This window comes from Podarcis tiliguerta (assembly GCF_965153285.1).
Source record: "Podarcis tiliguerta genome assembly, chromosome: 16".
NCBI classification, from domain to species: Eukaryota; Metazoa; Chordata; class Lepidosauria; order Squamata; family Lacertidae; genus Podarcis; species Podarcis tiliguerta.
The window spans coordinates 16,074,754-16,093,675 of record NC_139549.1 but is presented as its reverse complement, the minus strand read 5'-3'; the positions used below and the strand labels follow the sequence as shown (position 1 = coordinate 16,093,675).

Sequence of the window (18,922 nt, the reverse complement as noted above, 5' to 3'; positions counted from 1 at the left end):
CACAGAAATGCTGTTTACCTTCCTACCGCAGCGGTACCTTTTTATCTACTTGCACTTTCAGACTGTTAGGTTGGCAGGAGCTGGGACAGAGCAATGGGAGCTCACTCCGTTGTGCAGATTCGAACCGCCGACCTTCCGATCAGCAAGCCCAAGAGGCTCAGTGCTTTAGACCACAGCGCCACCTGTGTCCCCCATACAAATATGTATACTCACATGCACCCACGTGCACTCATGTATACCCATGTACACGCCCGTGTGCAGGCCATGCACTCATATACACTCAGGTATACCAGTGTATACCCCCAGGTACTTCCACATAACCCATGTGTACCAATATACACCCATGTGCACCCATGTTCCAAGCCAGGCCAACTCAGCTCTCATGTACGTCTTTTTTATATAATTAATATGAAAGTTGCATCTTCCGCCTGCGTCCTCTCTGCTGCGGCCGCCCGGCCCCCTCGGTGTCTGAGATCTCGTAGACAGTGATGCGCAGCTTGTCTTGGCCCCGCTCCGTGTTCTGGGGGCACCTCTCCTCCACCACGATGTCTCCGAGGGCGTTCCGCCGGTTCCTCACCTCGGAGAGGAAGCCTTCCAGTTCTTGCTCCATGCAGGCCAGCTGCCGGGCGTAGGCTTGCTGGGCCTGGCTGCAGACCGGCTTGTGAGACGTGCCCCTGGTCCGGGTGCAGGCCAGCTCCTGAGATGCAGTGAGGTGGTTCTCTTCTCCTTCCCCACAAGCTGCCTGGCCGCCCTGCTTGGGGAAGAGAAGAGGCAACAGACCAGTCAGAACAAACACTTGTCCCCGGGGGATTCTTTGTGATTTCTGCGTTGCAAGGGGGTCAGGCTGGATGACCCTTGGTGGTCCGTTCCAACTCTACAGTCCTATCATTCTGAGGATAGGGTGGCCAAACACACAGGAGAAGGGTGGGCAGCCTGAAGCTAGCCATGGTGGCCAGCTGCCAACCTCAGCCCAATTCATGCAAGCCTCGTTTTGGGGAGAGGAAAAATGGGGGGAAGTGGAAGAGAAGAAAAGGACCCCACTCACTTTTGACTGTGGCCCCACCCACCACAAGCATGCGGGCCCCTATAGAAGGCCCCTGAGAAATGTACCATCAATGGATAAAAGCTCCAAGCCTGGCTGAGAGGCAGATCTTGCCAGCCTTCCCTAAATCTCCAGGCACGAGGGATCCAGCAAACCCTCTCCACCCCAGGCTCCTGAGTAAGCGCAATAAGTCCTGGGATAAGAGGGCAGATCCTCTTGTTACGCTAAGAATAACTGGTCAAAGAGCAGGAATCTTGGTAGGAACAAGAGGACAGTTCTTGCAAAAAAAGGAGGAAGTGAACAGTGGGATCCCCCTATCCCACGGTGGAATCTGTGCTATTTAAATCATTTATAAATATTCCAAATTTGGGGGTGTGCATTTTATTTAAGGTGCACCTTGGCTTGTAAAAATGCCCGCTTTTGGGGAGGAAAAACAACCACATGTTTTTGAATGAATACAGGTGGGACAGACATATTCTGCTAAGTATGATAAGGTTGGAGGAGATGAAATAACTTTTGGCACATTTAATACTCCATATACAATTTTAAAGGTCAACACTTAAAATTGGGCCCAAAAATCCACCTGCAAACGGTGCATCTGCTATAATATGAGACAGTTGTATCTGCGCCCGCTAAAGTTTCTTTACTGTCATCCAAGGCAGCCCCATACAGAGAGCATTGCAGTAGCCTATTCCAGAGACCGCCAATGCATGAGCAGCAGAGGCTAGGGCTTCCTTCTAAAGTAGTTGATTCCCGCTGATTCCTGCCGGTGTGGTGTCACAGTTAGAGTGTCGTGCCTAGACTTGGGAGAATGGGGTTAAAATGCCCACTCACTATGGAGCCCACTGGGTGTGACCTCGGGGGCCAGTGACTGCCTCTCAGCCTCACCTACCTCTCAGGGGTGTTGTGGGGATAAGATGGGGGGGGGGAGAGAAGTACGTTTGCCACCTTGAGCTCCTTGGAGGAAAGACGGAAGATGAATGGGGCAGATGGATGGGAAGGTCGGTGTCAAGGACTGGCTAGATGAGAAGAAGAAGAAGAAGAGTTTGGATTTGATATCCCGCCTTTCACTCCCCTTCAGGAGTCTCAAAGCGGCTAACATTCTCCTTTCCCTTCCTCCCCCACAACAAACACTCTGTGAGGTGAGTGAGGCTGAGAAACTTCAGAGAAGTGTGACTGGCCCAAGGTCACCCAGCAGCTGCATGTGGAGGAGCGGAGATGCAAACCCAGTTCCCCAGATTACGAGACTACCGCTCTTAACCACTACACCACACTGGCTCCATCACTGAGGAGTGATGGAAGCCAGCCAGAGCCATCTTTCCCATAGGGCTTAGTGGTGCATCGCGCCAGGGCGCTGGCTTCTCAGAGGCACCCCAGCAAGTGGGGGAGCTGCATGGCTTTGCTGGCGGCCTCCCCTTTCCCTGCACACCCGCCAGCTGCGCCCCACCAACCATAAGGCTGGCAGGCGCAGCTTCCCTCCCAAGCCTCCGCGGGGATCGCTCTCCTGCAGCGGCATGGGGGAGAGTTGTGTCCCCCTCGATGGCTGGCAGTGCACAGCTACGGCCACCCCAACACTATCCATGGTAACTTGGGGGCGCTGGGTGGATATTTGCACCCCGGCACCGCACCTGCTAAAGATGGCCCTGAAGCCACCTGACCAAGGTGGAAGCCCACCTGAGCCACCTTTCACCCAGGGAGAGAATGTGGGTCCAGGCTCCTGGTGGTGGAAAACCAGCCACACCTCAGAAGAGGGGAAAAACTGGGGTGTGCTAGATGCTGGGAGCTTGGAAGGGGGGGGGGGACAGGCAGGTGCCCCAGCCAACAGGAATCAGATTGTCATCTCCACCGCAGAAACACCCTGCTGGCAGCCTGCAAGCCCCACAAACTCCCAGATCAAGGCGTCTACTGCATGTCACGGAGCAGAAACAGAGAGGGTCCTTTGAGTCTCGCCGTAGACAAAGGAAGAGGCCTGACACAGAGGATTAGAGAGTGAAGCAGGGAGTTACAAGCCAGTCCGGACAACTGCTAAGACAGGAGAAAGCCATAGAAGTCTCTGTGTGTTCTCTGTTCTGCTTCCTTAATAAATAAAGTTAACCGGTGTTTCCCAGTCTTTCTCTGTTCTGCAAACAACCTGTTCTCTCTGCCGGCTCCCTCTGACAGTAGGTACACAGGAAGACAGGTAGATGTTCCCTCACCTTCCAACGCAGGTCGCAGTCCCCCTCTAGTCCCTGGCTGCACCGGTCCTTGCTGGCACATAGGCAATGGATTGCGTAAAAAACAAAAAGCCACGTGGCACAAACACTGCTGAGCAGAGCAATTGTGCCAAGCCAGCTGCCGCCAGTCTCCGAGCTGCTCTCTCGATATCGGACTTGTGTTTCGCAGGGACCCTCGGGACCAGCCCCCTTTGTCCCTCCCAGCAGCACCAGCGCCCAGACTAGGATCAGGGACAGCAGAAGCTCCCTTGGGGAAGCCATGGCGCTGGTCAGATGGCTTGTGACTCTGAGGCCAAGTGGAGGCGTTCTGGAATTTCCTTGCCCCCCATTGTGAGTTCACTAGTCCAGGGTTCTCCTGAACTCCCACTGTCTCCTAGGGTAGCCCGCCCACCCATGCAGAGCCACTGGAGGGCTCAGGCTGGCCGCTGGAGCAGAATCCGGGGCCCCTAAGGTCAGAGCTGCATGAGCTGGGAGCAGCTCCCCAGTGCCGAGGAGGAGAAGGCGTTCGGCGCATGTCCAGAAGCACTGTTTCTTAATAGAGCCATGTCACGGACTCGTTGGATGCAGAGGAATGGTGGGAGCAACCAGCTTGGGGAACCGCCAAGGGAAGGATACCCTGAGCCTGGGGAATGGTGGTGGGACTGTTAGGATATAGTTCCGTTCCACCTTAAAAGGAACAGGCATGACTGTTGTGTGTCACATGCCTGTTTACTTCCAGCACAGGCTTGCTGGGAACTTCCGTTTGTATATTGCTTTTGCTGTACTGCTGTGTGTTTGGACACGAAGGGAAGCAGACATGTTTTTTCCTTTGTTCCTGAACTATGCTGAATAAATGCCTGTAAATAATGCTTACACATGTCTCTGTCCGCCACTCCATCCTTACCATTGTGAGAAGTTACTCACTCTGCTGATTAGAGCGTGCCAAGTCTCTAAAGGTATCTGAGGCTCGTGTCGCTGATTGATGCTGTACCAGAGATTGCCCGGCTGCCAGTCGGTGGCTGGAGCCAGCTGGGGGCCTGCCAAATGCCCCCGTCTCCCTGGCAGTATCCCAACAATGAGTGGTCAGAGGGAGAAGACTGGGAAGAGGCAACAGGGCTTAATGAGCTGGGAGAGTCGGTGGCAGAGAGAAGTCCAGAATCAGAGGCAGAAGCTGAAGCAGGAGAGGGGGAGGGGGAGGCCAAGAGGCAGGTTAGGCTGGTGAAGAGTCACGGGTATCTCCCTCCTGCTGTGATAGAATCAGAAGAGGGCTGAAATGGGCAGAGCGGCGACAGGCTACATGCAGACACAGTCTCCAATTGCCTGGAAGAAAGCACTGCAGACAAGAGGACCTTCAGTCTTGCCCAGGCATAGGCAAACTTGGCCCTCCACATGTTTTGGGACTACAATTCCCATCATCCCTGACCACTGGTCCTGCTAGCTAGGGATCATGAGAGTTGTAGGCCAAAAACATCAGGCGGGCCGAGTTTGCCTATGCCTGGTCTTGGCTACTGATTAATGGGGCCAGACCTACCTGCTGTGCTCATTAGGCCTGACACTCAGCCACGTCTGTGAAAATCGTGTTTTTGCTAATAAAGAGTTAACTCCAACACTGAACGGTGTGATTTACTGCTGGCTCGCTCTTTGGCAGTGCACAAGGTGTCTTGATTTTATTTTAAAAATGCTTTGTGTCTCTTGCCCCTTTCTAAAATTTATTTATTGGTGTGTGTTTTTCTTTTTGTAAATCTCCCGAAGAAAAAAATAAAATAACATCGGGATTAAGGGGTTTTCTCAGGGCTTCTGTGCTGTGTCCCATTGGTGTAATGGTGGTGGCACATGCCTCTCTTTGCAGGTGGGAGACAAAAATGGGGGGGGGGAGTTTGAGGAGGGTCAGTTGGAGGAGAGTGAGAAATGTCCCTATTTTCATTTGAGAAATGTTAGAGGGCATGGAACTCCCAGACTTTTAGTGGCTGCAGACTAGGCAAACATCCAACAGGTGTAGCTCTGCATGCCACTTCCCATCCATGTCAGGAAAATAAAAAGAGAGAGAGCGCTTCAGCTCCTGAATTTCTGCCTGCCAGGAGCTAAGGGACCAAGACTCCTGAGCTCTGCCAGGAAAAAACAGAGCAGAACTTGAAAATGCAGCCTTTGGCTGGGCTCAGGTCGCGCCCAACTGCTTGCAGGAGATAAGAGAGGACAGGAGCCTCCCTTTCCAGCAGTCAGCAAGGCAGGCACCCAACTGGGCCACCCAGAGCACCCAAGGGCCTGCGGGCAGAAGGCTGAGGTCAGAAGCCCATTCAAAGGCAGGGTCTGTGCTTGCAGGGGTTGGCTCTAAAAATGGAGGGAGGGGGCTGAGGATGGTCCTTCTGCCCCAGATGCTGAGCAAGGCCTGGCTGGGGCTGCCCTCTGCCCAGAGGCCCCCTGCACCCAGAAAAGTCCTCTGCAGCTCAGCTCATCTGCAAGGGACGTCCCGTTGTCACCCTAAGGTAGGTTGTGCTCCTTGGAGAAGGCTGGGAATGTGGTGCAAGAGGCTCAGGGGAGCTTGAAGGCCCCCTGTCCCCACCTGAGATTGGACAGCAGGGCCCCCAGGCCCATGGGGGGGGAGGAGGAACGGGAGCCCCACAACTGACCTTCATGCCTGACAGAGAAATGGGACTTTCGGTCCTGGGTGACAGTAGGTGATCATTGTGTGTGCATGCATGAGTTTGCATAGCCCCAAACAGAGGAGGAGGAATGTGGAAGTTCAGGAGTGTCTTGGACTGGGGGGGGGGGGGTTGCATTTGTGTTGTGGGTTAGCAAGTTCTCCACCATCCCCTGAGTAGAAGGATGGGAGGAGATATTGGATCCAGTTCAAGTTCAAAGGTGAACTTGCCAGATTTGAACATTCCAGAATGGTCTTTTTTGTTTTTATTTTTCATTGAAGTAAATAAAAAACAAGAAAGCAGCACAGAACATCTGGGAGAGACTGGATATTAGCTTGGCAAAGTATTTAGGACCCTTACAAAAGCCAGTTTTCATGTTGCCCCAAGGAGAGGTTGTTTGTTGCATACGAGACAAAATTTCAGGGTCCTCCAGGCCTTAGGCCACAAGTAATTTATGATATATTTTTTCCAGCTAATGCTAAACTCCACATATTTTCATAACCAGAGCAAAAGTCGCAAGTCCTGCAAGGTTCTGCATTTGGGGGCAATTGAAGTTTTGGCAGCTGCCAAAACGGCCCTTGAACTGAAATGCGGCCTCCCTTTGAATTTTGCACCTCTCTGAATTTTGCAATGCACTCCTCCAGCCACATAATGTATAGCAAGATGCATTTACTGGGATAAAGTGTGCGCATACATGCCTGTATTAGTGAAAAGAGCAGACACCATTGCATTATATTAGGGGAAACAGCTTACAAAAATGTGTACATTTGTCAAATGCAAAGATGGGTTTATCAGGAGAAAATTGCACTAAAATACTTGCAAATTTTAATTGTGTGTGTGTGTTTTTAATGCAAATTGCTGCAGAAATGGTGGAGAAATAAATTTAAGACTGGGGAAATGAACCAATATTGAGAGATGCATCCATCCCACTATAGCTGACCCCCCCCTTTTTTTGTAGTTATAGAGATTTCTCTTGCTCCCCCCACTTTGTAGCTTATTAGGAGTCAGGATGCTACATTGCCCTCTATGATGATGCTGACGACGGCACGGATCCTGTCAGCAGCAGGTTGGGCTGTGCCAGCCAACAGGGGCCAGCCTGATTCCCTTTTCCCACTCTCCAACAGGGCTGAACGTGAGCAAGGGACAGACAGCCCTGCGGAAAGGGGAAACCGCCAGCAGGTGTTCCTCTGAGCATGTGCAGAGTGCACCCCCCTTGTCCCACTGCGTACGCCTGGTTCATCCAGGGGGAACTGGAGCGTTCTAGGTTTCTCCAGGGGGAGCGTGAGAGTTTAGAGAGGGTGGGGTTGCAGTCTTTAAGCCTGACACTTCCTCTTAATAAGACGAACCAGGAATTAACCCCTACCAGCTTCTCAGTTCCACGGACGCAGGGGAGGGGGGCATTGACAGGAAAGTGGGAGGGAGCTCCTCCCCGCCTGCTTGGTTCTTGGGGTGGGGCTGGGGAGTGTCGTCTCCAGTGGGTCAGGGTGGAGGAGGCCAGCCCTGAGCTTTGCCAAGGCCCCTTCCTGTGCCCTGTACTTTGCATCCCCGAAGCAATCCTCAAATATTTGCAGCCGCGGTAATCATTAACTGGCCTGGGCATTACGAGCGCCCTGGGAGAGGGGTGGCAGAGCAGTTCTCACCCTGGGCATCCTCGGGGACAGACCTGGGGGCGCACGGTGGGGCTTGAGGACCGCTGAACACAACACAGGCCTGTCAGGTAAGGCCAATGGCCCACCTAGCACATCCCCCTTGTTCTCGCAGTGGCCAGCCAGATGATTGTTTTGGGGAAACCTTCAAGCAGGACTCGAACTCAAGAGCCGTCTCCCCTCCCAAAGTTTCCAGCAACTGGGATTCAGAAGCACCGCTGCCTCCCGCCGTAAAGACAAAGCGTAGCTGGTAGCTATCGATAGCCATCTTCACTGCTGGCAAAGGTGAGCTTATTTTTCTAGGCTGGGGGGTAACCATTCCTGCTCCATCCACTTGTGTCTCTCCCCCCCCCCCGGCTCAGGTTATATCCCCCCCCCCGTGCCCGATGCTTTCCAAGGAGGGAGGGAGCTCTGCTTATTTTGGGGGTTCTCCCTTCCTGACCCCCCCCCCCTTTAAGCAGTGGTGCAATTAGGTCATTTTAGATGGCAGACTTGATGGAATACAGATGTCTAGGGACCTCTGGGGCCTATTTAAATGTGCGTATTCCTTCACCTGCAGTCCCGTGGCTGCTGGGGTGGGAGCGAGCTTCTGATAACACCCCCTCAGGTCAGGTTGAAACCACTGCTGCCCCTCAGTGTAGACAATACTGAGCTAGCTAGACCAAGGCTCTGGCTCTCAGAATAAGGCAGCTTCCTGTGTCCCTTTTGGGGTGTGTGTGTGGTTTCTGCCCCAAAGTCTTGCACTGTCCCCAGGTGCCCTCTTGATTTGGAGGGTGCAGTTGACATGTTTGTCCTGGACTCTGGGAGCAAGCGGGCATTGCCTGCTTTCAAAGCTATCCTTGGTTGGGGGGGCGATGGAGGGGGTGGGGCATTCTCAATTTGCCAGAGGAGAGGCATTCAGGACCGGCCCTACCATTGAGCAGGAGGAGAAGAGGAAAAGGCAGCTGCTTCAGGGGGCAGGTGGTGGGTTCAGTGGGGTGTGCTGTGCAGCCGGCTCTGAGCCCCCTAAGCAAGCCTGCTGTCCCCAGGGGGAGTGGAGGACCCTCTCCTTTCCACTCAGCTTCCAGCCTGCTCAGATTCTGCACACTGAGAAAGGAGAGGCACCATTTTGTCTTGATGCTCAGGCAGCAAAAAGTCCTGCGCAGGCCTTGGGCCTCCTCCCGGCAGACTCTGCCCTCTTCACCCTGCTTGCCTGGTGGCTGGCTCAGTGGTTTTGAGTTATTTTTTATGCCACCTTTTGTCCTCTAAGGCTTACAAGGTATTTCTCTCCACCAGCCCCATGTGAGGTAGGCTAGCCTGAAAGAGAGGGTCCCTGATCCGAGGTCACCTAGTGAGCTTCGTGGCTGAGCCAAGGGGGCTTTGACCCTGGATGTCCCTGGACATATTCACTAGACCACACTGGCTGGTGTGTGTGAGAGAGAGTTGTAGTGGTTAAGAAAAAAAGGTGGGGTAGAAATGCAACCAATCCATTAATTAAAACTCTGCACATGGTCAGAAGCACTCTCTTCTTGTAGCCAGGCTTTGGTGCAGGGGGAGGATGACCCAGATGCAGCCAAGGGACCATGAAGATGACCTCTGGTGTGGGAAATTAACCCCATGGAGCTGTAGGCCCCAGCTGGGAGGACCTTGTGTATAAACTGCTTGGTGTTGGACTGGGTATTGTCAGCATGGCGTGATTTTTAGGGTTTTGATTCCCCCCCCCCCCAATGTTTGCCATTCCTCTGTCGTAGGGAGATTGCTAGTATGTTTTTAACAGAATTGTAAAGTTGGAAGGGACCCTTCTGGGGCCATCAAGTCCAACCCCGTACAACACAGGAATCTTATAGACAGATAGGTAAAGGTAAATGGACCCCTGACCATTAGGTCCAGTTGTGACCAACTCTGGGGTTGCAGCGCTCATCTCACTTGACTGGCTGAGGAAGCCGGCGTACAGCTTCCGGGTCATGTGGCCCGGGTCATGTGGCATGACTAAGCCGCTTCTGGTGAACCAGAGCAGTGCACAGAAACACCGTTAACCTTCCCGCCGGAGCGGTACCTATTTATCTACTTGCACTTTGACGTGTTTTGGAACTGCTAGGTTGGCAGGAGCAGGGACCGAGCAACGGGAACTCACCCCGTCACGGGGATTCAAACCGCCGACCTTCTGATCGGCAAGTTCTAGGCTCTGTGGTTTAACCCACAGTGCCACCCACGTCCCTCTAGATGAATGGTTTCTAAACTTTTTTGGGGCCCTCACCCCCATAAACTCATCCCCAGTGCCATGATAAAATTCAAAACAGTAACAACTGATTGTGTATTTATTCAAAATATGTTTTTGGTCTATTTTTATTTTAACTCCTCAGATGTTTTGCTCTCTGTTTTTCTTAGTGATCATTTGATTGTTTCATCTTTGAGGTGTTTCTCTCTTTACAATCAGGCGGTGTATACATCTTATGAACTAACTAAATAACTAAATAAAATCCAATTAAAACTATGTAGTTTAATTAATTCAATGTAATTGATGGACTCGATCCGGTGATACCAGCTTTCCATAGTCTGAGAGTCATTTACACCTCCAGCTCCCCCCTGCTGCCCCCTTGCCTCCTAGCATCCCCCTAGGTAATCTCTCCAGCATATGGCACTGCTCAGCCCCGGGCCTAGATCCTGCCCTGTCCACTATCTGGTCCTCAGACTCTCAAAGAGCAGGAGACATGGGGGGAAAGGAAGGTCTTCTTCCTGGGCTCCTTTCTGCTAAATGCCTTCACAACTCTGAAAGACTTGGGAGGTCCCAGGGCACATGGCCAAAATACAGCTCCATCACAGCCAGGGAAAGATGGAGAGGGGGGGACTGTATCCTTGCCAGCATCCACACCCCCCCCCGAGTTGGCAGCATGTGAAAAATGTGGGGTGAGCTGTGGCAGTGCCTCTAGAAGCCTCACCTCACATTCATCGACACGGCAGAGGTCTCTCCCTGCCCCCCCCCTGCACTGCTGCCATCCATCCCACTTAGGGCTCTTGCTGCCAAGGTAACCAGGTATTGAATCACAGAATTGTAGAGTTGGACCACGGGGGTCATCTAAGTCCAACCCTCTTCAAATACAGGAATCTTTCACCCAACGTGGGGCTCGAACCCACAACCTGGAGATTAAGAGTCTGATAGGTCTCTTTCCATGGCAGAGCTCCGATCGCCATTCAGTCCAGAGGACACCTCTGGTTGGTCCACTGGTCATATCAGTGGTTCCTAAATTGGGTTGTAACACCCAATGGGGGGATGATGATGATGATGATTATTTATACCCCGCCCATCTGGCTGGGTTTCCCCAGCCACTCTGGGCGGCTCCCAACAGAATATTAAGAGCACAATTACCGGGGGGGGGGGGGGACTGTAAATGACTTTCAGACTTTGAAAAGCTTTGAAAAGTTGATCAGTTGGGTCAAATTAATTCAACTATAGAGTGTTAACTGGGTTGCTTTAAATTAATTGTGCAATTAATTATTCTGAATGCAATGGTGTTATTATCTTCCTTAGCGGGTTATGCAAACCACTGTTCTGAATGATGCTTATTAAAGGGTAGCGCAGGGGGCATTGGGAATGAGGTCATGGGGCCAAGACAGCCTGAAAAGGTTTGGGGACCACTGAGTTATAGGAAGCTGATGGTTAGGTGGTCTTCTTCTTTTTTGGCGATTAGTTGTAGCAGAGTACGATTGTCTTCCATGAACACAGTGATTCTTAACAGTGAGTCCGTAAGTGACTGTGGAGGCCGAGGTGAGGTGGTAACTGCAGCTGGCCCAATGCCCCACCAAAAAGAAAATGAAAGCGATGCCCCCACTTTGGCACCTGTGGGTTGGTAGGAGAGTTGCCTTGCTAGGGCAAGGCATGGCAGCTTTGTTTCTTTATTCATTTGCCTGAAAGCCTTCCCGCCCTGAATGATCATCAGCCCTAGCAGTTGGGCAAAGTTCCACAAAGCCCAGCAGATGAAGGCAGAGGCCTGGGCTGGAGCTCCTTGGCCACCTGCTCCTGGCGGGTCCAGAGTCCCTTCGCTCCAGCTCTTTATGGCACGGCTGTTAGCATTGCTTCCTGTGGGTGCCAAGTGAGCAGGGCAAAGTTCTCCTGGGTGCCAGGGAGCTGCCAAGAAAATGTGCCTGCCTCCCTGGGTTATGTGCCCGGTTTGCTCCTTGCCTCCTGAGATGGAGAAGCTGTGAATTTGGAGGCTGGCTTAGGGCAGGGACGACTAACATCTGATAGTCCCTCAAAGGCAGCATTTTCCAGCGCTGGAGTGAAGAGAGAGAGATCCTGTCATTTACTCTTAAAGAGAAGGCAGGTGATTTATCATAAGAACATAAGAGGTGGCAGCTGAGTCAGGCCAATGTACCTGAAGGAGCGTCTCACCCCCATCGGTCAGGCTGGACACTGAGGTCCAGTTGCGAGGGCCTTCTGGCAGTTCCCTCACTGCAAGAAGTGAAGTTACAGGGAACCAGGCAGAGGGCCTTCTTGGTGGTGGCGCCCTCCCTGTGGAACGCCCTCCCATCAGATGTCAAGGAAATAAACAACTATCTGACTTTTAGAAGACATCTGAAGTCAACTCTGTATCTGGAGGTTTGATATTATGACTGATATTTAGTTGTGTTTTCTATTATGTCGGAAGCTGCCCAGAATGGCTGGGACAACCCAGTCAGATGGACAGGGTGTAAATAAAATAATGCTACTAATACTAGTAATGCTGCTCATTCTAATACTAATATTTCCAGCGTCCTCTTCTCACAGCGGCCTGCAGGGAAAGCCCAGAAGCAGGGCCTGAGCACAATAGCCCCTCTCCCCACCCTCTGTAGTTTCCAGAAACTCCTTTTCAGAAGCACTGCTGCCTCCAACTGTGGAGGCAGAGCTGAGCCACCCTTATTCATTTATTTTTATTAAAGATTTTACCGGGTACTTGTTTACAAAAGTACATGCCTTGTCTCTTTTTCCAGGTTGTACAGTCTTTCTTACAAATCAGTTGCAAGAGACCTTAGTGTTGAGTACAGTATAAGGTTGAGGAAGGGTGGAGAGGCTTATATTCTTTCATATAATGGGGTTTTGTCAACTGAGTAGGTTCTCTTTCTATTCGTTTATTACATTTCCTTGGTAGTGAGAGGTATGGGGGGGGCAGGGTGTGGTTGGTTGTCTGTGGTTGTCTGCAGTGAGGTTTGTTTGCCTTCATGGCGGGGGGGGGGGGGCTTGTTGGGTCAGGTAAGCCAGATTGATTCGTATGCTGTCAGTGCGTTCTTGTCATTGTCTTGTTGGGCTGTGTATGTGATAAAGGGGAGCCATACTGGAGTGAAGCTGTCCTCTTCTATTTCTCCCCGTCTCAGTTTCAGTTTATTGGTTAGCTTTTGCAGCCAGGCCATTTCCCATACAATTTGAAACCATTGGTCCATGTTTATTCCTGGCAGTGTCTAGCTATGAGGCTTCTGGCTGCTGAGAGTAGGTGGGTTATAAGCTCTCTGTATGTCACTATGATCTTGGAAGATGTTCAGTTGGGCCAATTCTGGGGTGAGTTCTAATACCTGTTTGCACATCTCTTGTAGGGCTGTTGTCCATAAGGGTTGGATTTTAGGGCATTGCCACCACGTGGAGGTTATGTGCGCAGAGGTGCAGCCTCTCCAACATCTTGGTGAGGTTCCTGGGCGTATCAGCGCCAGTTTCCGTGGTGTTAAGTTCCACCTGTAGGTGAGTTTCAAAGTGGGTTCCCTTCTTTTGGCTGATACGGACTTAAAGGGAGGTTTAGACCACACTCTAGTCCATTGGGCGGGGTTAATTTCATAGCCTATGTCATGCTCCCATTGTTCTTTGATTCTGAGGCTCCCTTAATAGCTTTATTGTTCTCTGCAAATTTGTCCACTCCTTTTTAAAAAAGTAATCCAATCCGGTGGCTGCCGCCTTCTCCTGCAGAAGGGAGTTCCATGGTTTAACTATGTACTGCGTGAAGAACTTTCTTTTATCTGTCCTGTATGTAAAAGATCTTCCTGTCTGCTCTTTAGACAAGCTCTCTAAGGATCAGGCAGAGTGCTTTAGCTCTGTGGGGACAAAGCTGTGAGGGGTGTGGGGGCACTGGCTTAATCCATTGGTTGTGCTTAGCTGCTGCTGAGATGGAAAGAAGATAAAGTCTTTACCAGAGAAGAATGACAGATCAAGTTGATGGATTATGCCAAAATGGCTAAAATGACCGGAAGAATCAGAGATCAGGAAGACCAGAATTTTAATACGGAATGGGGGAAATTTATAACTCATCTTAAAGACCATTGTAAACAGTTAAAATTGTGAGTAGGACTGGAATATCACTTGTAGTTTAATGGTAAATTTTCGACACAATGGAGAGGTAAAAGATTTTGGATTATCATAAAGGATGCAGGAGGAAATGATTGACAATAGGACCCACAAAGGGGAGGAGGGAAGTCCAGGAGTTTCCTTGGAATCTTATTTTCATGTTGTATGTTGGATATGTGAGTGTAAAATTTTAATCCGAAGAAGATGATGAAGGCGATGTGTTGAATGGACTAATGGGCTAATCCTGGTTCCTCCTTTCCTCCGACAGCTTGTCTGCTGCAAGACCACCCCGTGGTCACTCCTGGGCAAAGGCCAAAGACTTCCCCTCCAGCATGGAAAAGGCAGCCAGTGGAAGTGGCCTGCAACGCCCCTCACTAGCTGAAAGGAGGTGTGGGGCTCCTGGCCAGACAAGGGAGGGGGTGCCTATCGGCTGTAACAGCAACTCCACGTGGAAGCCTCAAACCATTCCAGTGGGGCGGCTGTTATTTTGGATGGGCACCCAAAAAAGCATCTGGATGCCACCGAGAGACCAGGAGGACAAAGATCTTTTGACCCAGGCGCTTTGAGGATCATGTGCTCAGGGATGGACAGAGTGAGTAACAGGACATTTTGTGGAATTGTATGGCTGGGAAGGACTCTAGTGGTCATCTAGTCATACGGAGGAGATTCCAGCTGAATGTTAGGAAGAACTTCCTGACGGGAAAGTCTGTTGGGCAGTGGAGTGAACTCCCTCCGAAGGTGGTGGACTCTCCTTAAATGGAAGATTTTAGACAGAGATTGGATAGCCCCAATCTGTCAGCGATTCCTTATCTGGGATTCCTGCATTGCAGGGAGTTGGACTAGATGAACCTTAGGGTTCCCTTCCAACCGCAGCATTCTATGATTTTATAATTCTGTTCAAAACAACAAGCCTTTGATATAGCTTTATTTTCTACCTTGTGGGTCAGGGCAGAATCCTAACCGCCCCCCCCCCAATGCAGCAGCCCAAGGGCCATTTTGATAGGCAATGCTTTTTAAATTTGCCCACTTTAGAAATTCCATATCCGTAAAGGGCGGATGCATTTATTTCCCTGGCCCCTCTGTTAAACTTCCTTGCTGTCTGTCCTTTGTGTGGCACATGCGTCATGGGACAGCCGTCCTGCAAGCCTAGAGCACCGTTTGTCATAGGAGATAAAGGGGTATTTTTGAGGGCTTGATAAGAAACCGCAAAGCCACGTGGGAGGGTGTTTCACTGAAGAAGTGGGGCTGGTGACGTCCGGGAAAGACTTTGACACAAAATAATCCTGTAGAGGTTGTTCCTGATTTGTTCCCACAAAATGTGCATGGAAAGATGCTCATTGAGCATGCACGAAACTTTTGTGGGGTTATATGAGTACAGTGGTACCTCGGGTTACAGACGCTTCAGGTTACAGATGCTTCAGGTTACAGACTCCGCTAACCCAGAAATAGTACCTCGGGTTAAGAACTTTGCTTCAGGATGAGAACAGAAATTGTGTTCCGGTGGCACAGCAGCAGCGGGAGGCCCCATTAGCTAAAGTGGTGCTTCAGGTTAAAACAGTTTCAGGTTAAGAACGGATCTCCAGAACGAATTAAGTTCTTAACCCGAGGTACCACTGTACTGTATTATCACACATTCCCACCCCATGCTGTTTCTCATCACAACCGCTAGATGGCACTGCTGTATAACAGCCATGTGCAATTTTGGGGCAAAGCAAATCTGGATCAATGCTCAGTAACAGCTCAATAACAGCTCGTCTGGAGGTCCCTTCAGAAAGGCAGGATGCTGTCAGACCAAGCCAGGCTGTTGGTCCTTCTGGCCCAGTATTGCTTACTCTGCAGGGAGTAGTTCTCCAGTGCCTCAGGCCCCTGCATCACCTGCTACCTCCACCTGGGCTCCTCCATCCCCTGTTCCCTGCATCACGGGAGCAGCTGGTCATTGAACCTGGGACCTTCTGCATGCCAAGCAGCTGCTCTGCCCACTGAGCTGTGGGTGCTGCCAGAGAACGCTGGAAACTGCCTTTCATAGAATTGTGCAGCTGGGAGGGATCCCAGGGGTCGTCTAGTCCAACCCCCTGCAATGATCCATTGATCTCAGCCTTGTCGAAAATGACAGGAGCCAGCTCTCCAGGATTTTATGCTCAGGCCCATCTGCCCATGAAAAGAGCATGGACAGGAGGTGATTCCGGCCTTTGCAGGTGTACCCAAGGTGGGCTTTGTGTCCCATTTCCCCTGATGGGTCAACCAGGAAGAATTGGTGCTCGGACGATGCATCCTGCTCCGAGGCAGAACCAGACCGAGGGCACACTACTATGACCTATGAATTGACAGCCAGTCCCCCTCCTGTCTCCTGGCTGTCAGTTTTGTAGGGCACAAGTATGTCCCTCTCCACGCCCTCCCTGCCAAGCGGCCCTTGGCCTGAGAAGGAAGGGAGGAAGAGGAGGAGAAGAAGAAGAAGAAGAAGCAATTGTCAACAAAGGTGGAAGGGGGTAACTAAGAAAGCAGAGTTAATGTGGCATGATGGTTAGAACACAAAGGTCAGGCAAGTGCAATGGGATGGCGAGTTCAAATCCCCACTCAAACCAGGAAGTTCACTGGGTGACCTTGGAACATCTCTCTCTCTCAGCTGAACCTACCTCACAGGTTTAGCTACAGGTAGGTAGCCATGTTGGTTTGCCATAGTCGAAACAAAATTAAAAAAATTCCTTCCAGTAGCACCTTAGAGACCAACTAAGTTAGTTATTGGCATGCACATGAAAGCTCATACCAATAACTAACTTAGTTGGTCTCTAAGGTGCTACTAGAAGGAATATTTGTATTTTGTTTCTACCTCACAGGGTTGTTGTGAGGATAAAATCTGGGTGGGTGGGAAGAGACTCATGCTTGCTGCACTGAGCAGCTTGGAGGAAGGCACTGGCAAGATATTAATGTAGCAATTAAATAATAAATATGCAAAATTTCAACCCCCACCCCCAACCAGGCCTGTTTTCCTAGGTGAGAGTGAACTATATATTTTGCATTTTCCTCCTTTTTGAAAATGGGCAGAGTCTCCTTTGGAAAAAGGCAAATTCTGAGGAGCAGGGAGTGACTGAGCCAGGCCCCTTGGGGAGGGTCCCACACAACTAAGGTACCAGGAATACCCCTCCTCACAAGCCCAACTGCCAAACCTCAGAGGGCAGTGGGGCAGTGACTTTGGGGTCTGGCCTTGATCAAAACATACCAGTGGGAACCTATGAGAGGAGAAGATTTAAAAGGTTAGGATGGAGCTCAGAAATGGAGCAGCAACTACAGGTGAAATTAAATACCCTGTGCTGCATTGCTGGGGCTGTCAGATGTGTTTGAATCAATGGGAGGTTCTGAACAGACTTCCAGGGCAGCCCCAGGTAGTATGTATTGCAGCAGCCCATCCTGGAAGTTACCGAGGTGTGAATTTCTGTGGCCGGCTCTGTACTTATTACAAAGCTGGTAAAAAGCACCCCAGGCCACCATTTCCCACCAAAGCACTGCACCAGAGTTGCAGTCCTATTTCTGCATGGGGAGCACAGCCCCCTCCAGAACAAGCTGAGCATTAGGGGCCCAATGGAGGGAGGTAAGTGTGGAGTGGGGAATATGGAAGTCTAGCTGAAAACGGTGTAAACAAGTTTTGATGGATGCAATAATGGAATACTGAATGGTATAGTTTTTGTAAAGGATTTATGATTTGAAAATGAACCATGGAAAGAGAAGAAGGGAAGTCATTGATATATTAAGGATGTTAAATGAGTATTTTAAACTGTAAAAGAGAAAATTTAATAAAATATATATGAGAATATGGAAGTTTAACAAAGTTCTGATTTTTCCCATGTTGAATACTTCAGTGCTTTTTTTTAAAAAAACCAACAACAGCCAGATCATTTTTTTCTACTCTTCAGTGGCGTAGCGTGGGGGGTGCAGGGGGGCCCGGCCGCACCGGGCGCAACATCTGGGGGTTAGGGTTAGGGGGCGCAAATTACTTGCCTTGCCCCGGGTGCTGACAACCCACGCTACGCCACTGCTACTCTTGCTTCACTGGTGCCCTAAGCACATACTCTGTCTGCCCATTGGGGAATCCAGTGCTGAGGCTGAGCTCCAAACCCTGAATCAGAAGATTCCTCCCCAGCAGGCAGGTCTTCTGTCTTCTCTAGATTAAGTTACAGGCATGTAATCAGCCGTACGCAGTTGGGAATCTGGCTTGCACTGGAGCAACAGTTCCCTGCCGGTTGCTCTGCATCATCACCAAAGCGCCAAGAACATGCAGACAGCAGCTGGCCTGATCCTGGGTGGAGCTGGCCTCTGCGTGCCTCGCAGTTTGGCCCGGCTCCTCGAACCCCACCCATCGGCTCACGCAGACCCGTGTTTGTGTGCAGAGCTAGTCTTGGATGCATCATGGTGAGTTTCCAGAAGTCAGGAGCAAGGGGAGTAGCGGTGGGGCAAGGAGATAGTTTTGGAGCCTGGTTTAATGCACTCTCCCTCAGTCGCCCCCCAACACTTTTGATCAGGGGCTTCCAAACTGCGGTCCCTGGAGTCTGGGAATTGCAGCATTAGACGGTTGTGTGTGTGTGTTTTGCTTTCCTTCCTTCAAAATGTGCTAAGCCGGTCCAGCTGGGTTTGCCCCCCTCCGGCCGCTCATTCTGCTGAGGGGCTCTCCAAATGCCTGCCCCCCTGTCCTGCCCCGATGGCGCAGCTGGGGAGATGGAGGCAGTCTGGGACTCTTGTCTCCTTCCTCACTTTGCAGAGAAGTGCGGGGATGAAAGCCCCCATCCCCTGTCCCCGTGCAGGGTTAAAAGCTACCCTGCCCCCCCATTGTTTCAAGCCTCATTGTGGCTGATGATTGAGTCCAAGTCAACAGGAAAAGTCCCCAGCCTCTGCTTCCTTCCCTGGCATGGAAACCTGCTTGTTTGGATGGAGGAACCATTGCTGAGAGAGACACGGGGTGTGCCTGCCTCCTCCTTGGCAAGTGGCCCTCTCTGGCTCTGGAGCAGCTCTCTGGGGCAGGGTGGGGTCTGGGGCCTTCCCAAAGCAGTGGTGGGAACCACAATGGCAGGCTTCCCATAATGGGCATGTGGTTGGCCGGTGGGGTTGCAAGTTCCAGAGCATCCCAGACC

The 18,922-nt window shown here is 51.1% G+C and overlaps 1 protein-coding gene across 2 annotated transcripts; it reads right to left on the bottom strand.

The window, feature by feature from the left end:
* Positions 1 to 380: 380 nt before the first annotated feature.
* Positions 381 to 3,551, bottom strand: LOC310665901 (uncharacterized protein). 2 transcript variants are annotated; one of them, XM_083416305.1, is made up of 2 exons: positions 3,238 to 3,551; positions 381 to 754 (listed from the first exon to the last, which is right to left on the bottom strand). In XM_083416305.1, the coding sequence occupies exons 1-2, from the start codon at positions 3,514 to 3,516 to the stop codon at positions 404 to 406; spliced, it is 630 nt and encodes a 209-aa protein (XP_083272431.1). In that variant the 5' UTR covers positions 3,517 to 3,551; the 3' UTR covers positions 381 to 403. The 2 variants fall into 2 exon arrangements, with proteins under 2 accessions (XP_083272431.1, XP_083272432.1); XM_083416306.1 differs by having other exon boundaries at positions 381 to 751.
* Positions 3,552 to 18,922: the final 15,371 nt, after the last annotated feature.